This window comes from Gallus gallus, chromosome 34 (assembly GCF_016699485.2).
Source record: "Gallus gallus isolate bGalGal1 chromosome 34, bGalGal1.mat.broiler.GRCg7b, whole genome shotgun sequence".
NCBI lineage: Eukaryota > Metazoa > Chordata > Aves > Galliformes > Phasianidae > Gallus > Gallus gallus.
Genome location: NC_052565.1, coordinates 421,689 through 431,835, shown reverse-complemented (window position 1 = coordinate 431,835; position 10,147 = coordinate 421,689). Strand labels below are relative to the sequence as shown.

At 41.1% G+C, this 10,147-nt stretch overlaps 1 protein-coding gene and 1 long non-coding RNA gene across 10 annotated transcripts in view; one reads left to right on the top strand and one right to left on the bottom strand.

Annotated features, from left to right (window-relative positions):
* The first annotated feature begins 15 nt into the window (after positions 1–15).
* On the top strand, positions 16–7,095 carry LOC121108086. The gene is made up of 2 exons (XR_005842389.2): positions 16–550; positions 4,238–7,095. It is a non-coding gene; the product is annotated as an uncharacterized LOC121108086 (long non-coding RNA).
* Positions 1,411–10,147, bottom strand: part of LIMA1 (LIM domain and actin binding 1) — a 24,638-nt gene continuing 15,901 nt past the window's right edge. For 6 of the 9 annotated variants that reach the window (XM_025145593.3, XM_046904973.1, XM_040654821.2 and 3 more), the window contains exons 7-11: positions 9,597–9,704; positions 7,491–7,548; positions 6,817–6,932; positions 3,760–3,893; positions 1,411–3,351 (exon numbers count right to left, since the gene is read on the bottom strand). In XM_025145593.3, the coding sequence (XP_025001361.2) occupies positions 2,355–3,351; positions 3,760–3,893; positions 6,817–6,932; positions 7,491–7,548; positions 9,597–9,704 (1,413 nt within the window). In that variant the 3' untranslated portion in view covers positions 1,411–2,354. The remainder of the gene's footprint in view (positions 3,352–3,759; positions 3,894–6,816; positions 6,933–7,490; positions 7,549–9,596; positions 9,705–10,147) is intronic. The other 3 variants (XM_040654823.2, XM_015300254.4, XM_025145594.3) reach the window with 1 other exon arrangement.

Here is a 10,147-nt window from a genome sequence, read left to right as displayed (position 1 = left end):
GTAGGCTTGGGACAGAGGGTTACCAAGGAACAAAGGCTGTATTCTGCTTTGTAATTATGTCCTAAAGCTCTCCATCAAGGTACTCAGCACCAGCTTCCTTGTGCATGGCAGCAGAGATCCATCTGCCCCACAATAGCCTTTCTGGCATCCATCCAGCTGAGAGTACATTAAATGGCCCATTGAGCACTCAACTACTACAGTAACTAATGGACCCAAGGAGGTGGCAGTTCATAATATCCACACTTTTTTCAGTGGAACAAGCTCAGCATTAATTTCCCTGTCAATATGAGTGGCCAGAATCCCTGGATCTCAAGGACTCACAGCTGGCTGAGATTTAACCTGAACAAATCTCTATGAACAGCAGCCATCCAGCTTTAGTATCACATCAGTGGGGATGCATTGTAAAGCTCAGCTGCACCTCCTAATAAACAAGGAGTTGGAACACCCAATATGTCCCATGTCCACGACCAACAGCTTCCAGACCAACAGCTTCCAGCCAGAATTGCTTGGTGATGTGAATCTAAGAGCAAGTAGATGTTGTTAAGAAAAGGTAAGGATTTCGAGGTTAAAGAAAATATGCACTTGTTTATCAGCTTCCCTAGGTTTGAGATCTCCCTCTACCTGTTCAAACCAAGGCTTGGTTCTCCCTTAAAAACAAACAGCCCATAGGTTGTATGTGCCATGCCACACAGCTGCTAACGCATGCTAGCCCAACAGCAGACCATTCCCTTCTCTGTGCCACAAAGGAGCACGTTTGCTTCCCCTGCTGCAGAGCACTCACTGCATTTTCACTACACCCAAGCCTCCAACCAAAACTACCCCAGGCTTGAGTGAAGACAACTGCAATACACGGCAGCTGTAAGGAAGAAAAAGTTAAACTAAACCAACCCTAGATTGTCCTCAGCTGCCTGAGAAGCAGCTGAAGCCAGAAACAGGTGCTCAAGATACCTGCGTGTTCTTAATTATTTTGCCCACCCTTTTCTAAGCCCTCTCCCTCAGCCTAACAGTCTGCTTGTGACGACCACAAAAAGTGGACCCACAGTGTCACCTAGTGGCACCAGAAAGTCACTGCCCGGCCTCCAGTTGCAAGTAAACGCCGGGATTTCACCCATTATTTCCCATCTCCTTTTAAAATGGTGCTTCTTTGTGAAACGAGTATGAATGCAGTCTTCAGACCTATTTTTTTTTTATATGTAAATGACCAAACTTTATTGAAGTTAGCAGGACTGTTAAGAAAGCAGGATATTTTACACCTCAAATATAGTTAGAGTTAATTCTCATGTAACTACAGTACAAATAAAAGCTAATATAAAGGGAAATCTTCCTTCCACCATTCAGATTCCATTATTTGTAAAATAAATGCAGTCAAGTTTTAAAATGTACTAAGCTTCAATGCTAGCAATCAGAATGTTTCTGGTTCGTATGGTTTTATTCCAAAGATTTGCAATGCAGCAGAATTTCACAGCCATAATGAAAAAAAAAAAAATCTATGGCAGCTCGATACAAGTAGGATTTCAAAATTGTCAAAAGGCCTTAAAAATGTTATGTGCAGTTTTAAATGAATTACAATGAACTCTAAGTAAACAAAGAACCATTCAAAATGCATATAAAAATGCAAAAGTAATGCCCTGCAGGCTCCTGCAAAAATGTTGACTTGCCCTCAAGTTCCGTCAGCACAGTTTGGATAAGCACTAAAATACATTTGTTCCAGCAGTGGGCACACCATTCCAGTTGCACAGAGAGAAATGGAGTATTAATCTTCAATTGATCATAGGCAGTTTTGAGAGTTACGTTCTGCTCAGTTTCAGATTCTTTAGTTGTTGGACTCCAAGCCCAAGAAGTGTTTTTATTATAATAATTAAAAAACAAAACTGTGCCCTTAACATGTATTAAAGTGCATTTAGTTACCATTTTTAAAGCAGGTCAGAATGTCCCTTTGAAACTGGTCCCTAAGCACTGCAGTAGCATTTTGTAGTGGTAAAAGTAGTGTATTACAGAAAGCCTGTTCCATACCAGCACAGAGTACAGGGGATTTCTGTGAGTTAGTGAAACAGGTCCTAGAGTTCCAAAAGGATAAGACAACAGGAGTACAGAAGAGCTCTGTTCTCATCCTGTGGACAGAGGTTACCTGTCAAAGGCATCCCACAGCCACAGATACTCATTTCCATGCACTGAGACATTCTTTCAGGCTTCCACAGTACTTTTCTGGCTGAGATAACTTGTATGTATGATTCCCTTAATGTTGATGTGCAGTATAGCATCGCTTTCATACAGGACAGCTGTTTGTTAAAGCTAAAAACACCAATTAAAAGAGGCCCAGCACCTTGAAGCAAGTTTTATAATAAAAGGCCTATTTATTCTTCATCATCATCTTCATAGTAACGGTTCCTTTTGATCTGTTCTTCCACAGATAGATCTTCCATATCTTCACCCTCCCAGAAACCAACATCTTGGGATTTGCGATTCTGGTCAGGAGATGATTCCTTTGCAGTTACATTGGATAGGCTGGAATGTTTAGGAGAATTTGGTTCAAGGAATTCTTCACTTGGGGTTTGCTGCTCTTCCACAGCATGTTCTTCCTCATCTGTCTCTGCACTCTCCTGGCCATTTTCTACGAAGTTGTGCTCTGCTGTTTTGATACCAGGCAATTCCCGCTCTTCCTCTACACTTTTCTCCTCAGCATTCTGCATGTTCCTATTCTCAATCTTTTCCTTGTGCTTTTTGTCTACCACAACCTCTCTCTCCAGTTCCTCACTTCTTTTCAACATGTCTCTCTCTGCCTTAGAAGGAGAGGACGAATTGTCTGTTTTATGGCCTTTCACAGATACTGTTCTAAACGAGGCTGCTACCGTAAAGGGACGACTTCTCTCCTTCAGTGAGGAAGATCTTCTTAACTTTTTGAGATCCAGATCCACATCCTCCAACACATCTGGCTTGGAACTCTCTTCTTCTGGAGGCCATTTGGGTTTTAATACTTTGATGCCTTCATCCAAAGTGCTTCCTTGAGTACTTTGGTCTGATGGAGGTGGCCAGGCAATCCTGAGCTTTTTTGTTTCTGCTGGTTTCTCTTCTCTCTCAGGCAAAGCTGAAGCTTTTGCTTCCATAGTTGCTGCCAGAACTCCTACTTTTGCAATTGGGGCATCCTCTACTCCTGGGTTTTGAGGACTCTCAGTTGCATTTACACCATGGAGAGTTTTCTCCAGGGATTCCTCACATTCTGTTTTGCTTGACCATAATTCCTTATGCTGTTTGTGTCCAAAGCCTTCATCGTAATTACCTTTAGCTTTGAAGAGCTGATTGAAGTGAGGCTTGCAGTAAATATTCCCACGCAGAGATGCATATGTCCCAAGGCTGTACAGAGAGAGATACAAAATCAGATGTCAGCATTCAGTTTCTCAGCCGCTGAGACAAGTGTATATTTTAGTTACTTTGCTGAAAAAAATTAAATTTCTTCCAGTAGGTTTAGAGAATACAAGCTTACAGTTCTAATGTGTTTGTATGACCCTCTTGTCAAGCATCAGGAGGTGGACACTACATGTTTCTGTCATAAAAGTGACATTACAAGTTAGAAAATACACTGCATTAAGCGCAAAGGCAACTGGCAGAACTAGGACTGCATTACCACTCCTATGCTCCTATTCAATTCACTGGATTATAGTTGTTTTCACTTCTGCTAAGCCTGGACAGCACCTTACTCAGCTTCTTAGAATAGGAAAGCTACACTTCCTCGAAGGCAGCCAAATGGAGCAGTGTGTTTACCTGAGTTTACTGTTGCAATAGGAACAGCGGAAACAGCTGATGTGGAACACCTGCTGGTTGGCAAGGAGCCTTTCCATTGGGTACACTGTCTTCTGACACCCAACACAGGTTTCCTTTGCTGGCAACTGAAACTTCTGTGGGGAGAAGAGAAAGTTCGTTAGCTGGAAAATGAATCAACTGCTAGGAGACTTGGCTTGGATTCACGCACAGCTTCCACAGTTGTCAGAAAAATGGCAGTATTTCTGCAACCTCAATGCTAATTCTGATAGAGTGGGTTCTGGTGGGCAATGAGCAAGGAAGAGGCTACAGCAAGCCCACAGGGACCAATGTGGTTTGACAGACAAGGTTATGCCCCAGTGAGCTGCACATCACAAGCTGAGAGGGAACAATGGAAATGCTAGAACCCAGCTGTAACCTTGACAGAGCCAGCTCCCAGAAATCTAACATGTTTCTGCAATCTCATTTTTTTTCTTTATAGGAAAACAATGAAATATTTAAGCAGATACAGTCATTATGAGACTTACCAAAATAAAGTCAGCATAGAAAAAGGTCTGAAAACTTCAACATAAAAGGTCAAGACTGGGGAGAGAAGAGGAACAGTGCAGACCGCCCACAGCAGTTTGAAGTCCGTTTTTGCTAAATGCTCTACTCTTTTAAAGAGGAGAAAATAGCCTAGTGCAGATGTGGGCAGCAGGAAATGCTTCTGACTTCATTTGTAAGCAATTCCAGTTCTACAGCAAAAAAAAAAACTGTAGTCGGGTTTCAGGACAAACAGCCCTCAAACTTGCTCAAGACTTAAAGCTGAGCAGGGCTTTGAGGTTAAAAAGCTAAGACTGTTTATGTAGTCACCAAGAGAATTTCCTGAGAATTTAGTGCAAGGGTAAACTTAAGCACTAAGGAGTCAAGCATCACTGCCCTGCTATATGGGAACAGTTTCAGACTTTGTTTTCTGAAAGCATCAAGGAAGCAAGCACATTGTCCACAAAAAAGGTCACTTGGTGCCATTCACTTCTCGGAATCTATCATGGTTGGCCAGCAGGAAAGATACTTCCAAGAAAAAAAACAGAAACAACTTGCAGGTGAGAAATAGGCATTCTCAGGCTGCTCACTGACAGCAACTACTTCAGCAGCAGCATAGGAGTGCCTAAGCTCCATATCCATGGGCTTGCATAGCCACATTGATAGTGCAGCATTTAAAACCATTTTTTTTTTGGACACAGAATTACCTGCTACAAACTAATTGAAAAGCTCCAAGGAAAAATACTGTGGCTAAAGGAAAAAAAAAAACCAGGAAGACTGCAGGAAAACATAATTACAGCAATTAATTTATAACAGACAAGAAACAATGGTTAGGCAATGAAAGTTACAATATGCAAGGGACAGATTGCTGAAGACAGAGCCAGCTGAAGTCTGTTTGTCACAGCCATAAAATTTGCTGCCAATTTAATTCCAGTTCAATAGGTATTTCAACTTTTTAAGGCACTGCTTTAAGCTACAGTAGATTGAAGTTCTAATTATGATGACAACTAAGCCAACAAAAATTCAGAGTTCCTTTTAAAGAGACCCACAATCCCTCTGTGCTGCCAAAACTGCATATGAACTCTGAATCTCGTGTTGCTACATGAAATTTCAGAAAATGAGAGAGTTTACCCATTCAGACAAAACTCTGATAATCCTCTTTTGCCACAGGAAACAAGGCAGCAACAATTTACTTGCCCATCAAAAAGTGACCCCAAGAGCTCAGTTTTGCAACATTACATTACAGTGCTGGCATGTGCTTCTGCAATGTGCATCCCCGTCTAAGAAGAGGAACTTACTTGTATAACAATGAGCCCTGTGTCTGATGGAGAGGTGTTTTGGGGTGTGAAGAGAAAGAAATTCTTTTCCAGGCATACTACAAATAGGAGCTACAGGAGGAAGGTGAGGCCCAATAAGTAAAGAACTTGAGAGAAAGCTGAGAGTTGAGCTCACATTAGGAGGGAAGCAGAAGGCAGGAGTAGAGATTAGGAACCAAGAACAGGAAACAGAAGCTGGAAAAGACAAATAGGAACTTTAGGTGAATAAACAGCAGCTAGGTTTCTATCTGAGCTGTGCAGCATCAAAAGCAGTAACAAGGTAGAGGACTAAAATGGTTATAATAATAGGAAGAGATTGCAGAGGACCAAAATACATAGCTTGCATGTACCTCAAATGCTTTCACAGACAGATTACAGAAACATTACAGGCAGCTCTAATTTCTTATGCTAGCATTTATACCTCAGAACACCAAGAAGCCACATCTCACTGGTCTTGCTTAGATCAGTGCTGTTCCTCTCCGAGATGGGGAAAACAACAAAAGCACAGTTGTTTCCTCAAGAGTGAGCCAGGAAGCCTGTGGCAGCCCAGGGAATAGGCATCCTAACTCCAGACAGCACATGTGACAAGTGCAGCGTGATCAAAACGTTCAGAACTGCTGTCTGCATGGCTAATAAGATTAGCAAATACATTCCTATCCAAGAAGTGCTCCATCTGCTTTAAAGCCCCTGCTAAAGAAAATCTAACATCGAAGATTTGTTATTGAGAATGCCACACTTCATCCTCTGTGGAGTCGCTTACCATTCACCCTTGATATTAAATTTCTACCAACTGCTGTTGCTTTAGGAACAGCTGGAAGAGGAGCGTGGAGAGGCAGGTCCTGGCCTACCAAAGGCTCTCAGGTTCAGGACCTCAGTGCCACCATCTAGGAGCTCTGACTTTACAGGAGGCATAGACAAACCCTGGCATCCCTGCTCAAATCCCTTTTTCCCCACACTGAAGAGAAACAGACTGCCTCTGCACAGGGCAAACCATTGCAACAGCAGCAGCACAGCTCCCAGTATGCAGATCAAGCTTCATCTTTGAAAAACGCAAGTTTTGAGATGCTTCTCCATTCAGCACTGAAGTTCCCTCACAGTCAGATCAGAGATTAATACAGTTACTTTGCTGACAGATTGGTTGAATGAAGGCTTTTCACTATTAAATAGAGAAGAAAGTTGTTTCTAACTGTTGCCAGTGTTTGAGAATAAATAGCTCCTTTACCTTCACCGTTTTTGGCAGAGATGCATCTGTCTGGCCAAGTGATTTGGAGCCAAAGTTTTGCTGTTTTGTGCTGACAGGTTTCTGAACTTCTGTCTCGCTCTCCAGGTTTTGTCCAACTAAGGGAGGAGAAGAGAGGAAGAAAAGATCATTAGAATGACTTGAAAACCGTGGAAAGTTTATGCTGATAAGGCCAAATAGCAATCCTACCAGCTAGGGGCTAAAACATTTGTTTGCTATTAAACTTTTTGATCTACATAAAGCAAATACATTTAAACATGATCAGTCTACTCACGTGTCAGAATAGTTAAGTTGAGACATTACAGAAACTTATGTATGGAGATCAACACCTAACTCTGTGCTGTCATTTCTGCAACGTGCTCTCACAGTGCCCTGAATTCAGGTGTAAATCTAATGCAACATGAGAAGGACTCAATTGAATGGGAACTTGTCTACCTCTGGCCAATGCCAAAGGTATTTGGTAGTTGTCCTGCACTAGCAAGTACATTCAGCCTTGCATAGGACAGACTTTTAGTATGAAAAAGTTTTTATTAGGTCAAATTTATCATTTGGCGGAAGTGGTCCTAAGCATCCTACCAACAACTGATTGATAAGAGGGAGCACTCATCCTCATTCACACATCCTACTCTTGCCGAGGCAGAAAAATCAGTGCTTACCATTCCCATCCTCTGAAAGGCTGGAGTGGAAAGATAGGCTGTTCTCACCCACAGAAACCTGCAAGAGAACAGTGGGCAATGAGCACGTGTGACCTTCACAAGTCTGCAAATCATGGCCCAGGTAACACACAGAGTGACAGCATAAGCACTCAGGAAGAGACTGGCCACACTAAGGGATGCATGAAACTACTTTTTTGTTTTGTAAGGCCCAAGACAGAGTCCAGCTGACTGTCAAGAACATTCAGTGCTTGTTACGAGGCAGATATCCCCACAGTTACAGCTCTTGCAACATTCAGATCATCTGCTGTAGCATTCACACAAACACTGTATTTTTGTTTTTCCCAGGCACCTGCAGCTTGTATGTCTTTATCTTAGTCATTAGAAAGCCTCTTTGGTTTCGTTGATGTACTTCCTAGTTCTTACTGAGAAAGTCCTTGACCACCAAGCAATACACATTTACTGGAAACCTCATGGCTCCCTCCAACATTTGACAAATCTATGACACTTAAGCATTCAGCAAAGACAGTGCTTTCCAAAACAAAAGAAAACCCTAACAACAACAAATCCCTGAACTTGCACAGTTTTTCTAAGAGGTGGTTATAAATCAGTTTCAGATACTGAACACATTACCGATAAAGCACTTAATGTAGAGTTGTTAAATTTGGCACTATTGCTATCAAATAGCTCTAAGTAGCTACACTGAGAAACTAAACTACTGTAACAAGATTAACGGCAGGTCATCATTAATTCACTTTAATGACTGAATGGCCCATTGCAGGCAGCTGACATGCAAATTAACGAGGTAACGGAAGAAGCAAGTTACATAAATTAACACACGTTGTTCTACTGACAAAGTAACAAACACTGTTGTACTGGGAAGTGCAGCAGCACCTTCTGTGGGTGTTGGAGTCACACTTATCTGATTTCTCAATCTGCCATGGATTCAGTGTAAAAAATGGCAGAGAAAGCACGTTTCTTCTGCTCTCTTTTTGCCTGAAGGTTCCTATTGCTGCCATTCATACTAATAGTTTTAATTAGGCTTATTTCCAAATTTCATCGTGTCATTTCAAATGGACAATCCTGATTCCCAAACAATGTTCTCTTCAGGTTCTTTATTACCATTCAACAAGTAACTTGCAACTACTGCTGAGTATGATCACTTTTATTCAAATTTCCCATACAGCAACAGAAAAACATTCTGATTTCACAGGTGTTCTTTTAATTAACTCACCTTTTAGCAGAAGCAGCCTCAACCAGTTAAAGACGGAGCTGCTCAGCTGTCAGTAACGAACAGCTGAAAGCAGCTATTTGGCTCCTGGCCCAAGGAAGGCTGGAAAGCTCTAAAAGCCCTCCTGGCATTAGGCTGCCACGTGTTCAGAATGGCTTGAATACACAGTACCCCAATTATTATTCAGCTACTTTTATCCCGTCTGCTATCCCAGTTTAGTACACAAATGGTTGAGCATGCTTTATTATCTCTGTATTCAGAGAGTAATTTAGCCTCAATTTACAGCTGAAGCTCAAAAATGGGAGCAAACCCAGACTGGCACTCTTTGCTGCCTTAACCAAGATGTAGCCACTAAGTGGAGAAGAAATGGTGACAAAGTCCCTTTTACGTGCATCACACAAAGCTTTTCATCCTTTAAGTTATTAAAAAAAAAATACCTACTTGAGAATCATTATTTTTATTAGGGAATATGACACAGAAAAGTTTAGGTGACTTCACCATAACCAAATATTAACAGCAAAGTCAAACAAAAGGTTTCAGTTCTCGTCAACTGCTGAAGCCACTAAAAAATAAGTATGACAAACAAAGGTTCTGCCACACCAATGACATGTCATCATTGAGAAGATGGGAAACCTGCAAGAAAACTTTAAGACTTATTTCTAGATGTTCTTTACAACTTTAAAAGTCTTCGACTGAGACCTGCTAGCTTATAATTTAGATACAGTCTAGATTAAAAAAAAATAAGGAATTCTGCAGGTATACAGTCACCTGCTGAGGTTCAATTTCTAAATAGCATGTGGAACAAACATCAGCTGAAACTCAGCAACTTGTTCCACTTACAGTGAAGTCCTTCATCTTCACCAGCATGAGCATCTTACCTTCTCCCCATCCTGATAGGAAATGCAGTCCTCAAAACTTGGTGGCATATTCTCCTTCTGCTCAGATTTGTAATTCTTGAGTTCACTTTCACTGGCTTGAATCTCATTCTATAGAATAAAGCACTTAGAAGTTGACAGGCTCTTTTCTCCTAGGAAAGTACTTGCTATTTTTCTTTTTTGTTGTTGTTGTTTTGTAAACTGTTTTCCTAGCATATACAGCAATAACTAAGTGAAAGGGCTTTAAAAAAAAATCAATACACATTTGCAAAGTTATGGATTTTAACAAGGAAAAGAGATAGGGCTGTAGAAATTTATGCTGTGAAGATAAGACAGCCCTTTTCTCTGACTGCAGATTTCCTTTAAGGTCAACTCTTCCATTTTTCTCCTGCTCACTCCACATCTTCTCTTTCCATACATGTTAACTTTTCAAGATAAGCACCATATAAAGTGCTGAGTAATTGATAAATACAACATAAAAGCAAATCCTACTTGTTTCTATGCTAGTAAAAAAAGGGGGAAAAAAACAACTGTTATTTACCAAGATTTCTGTT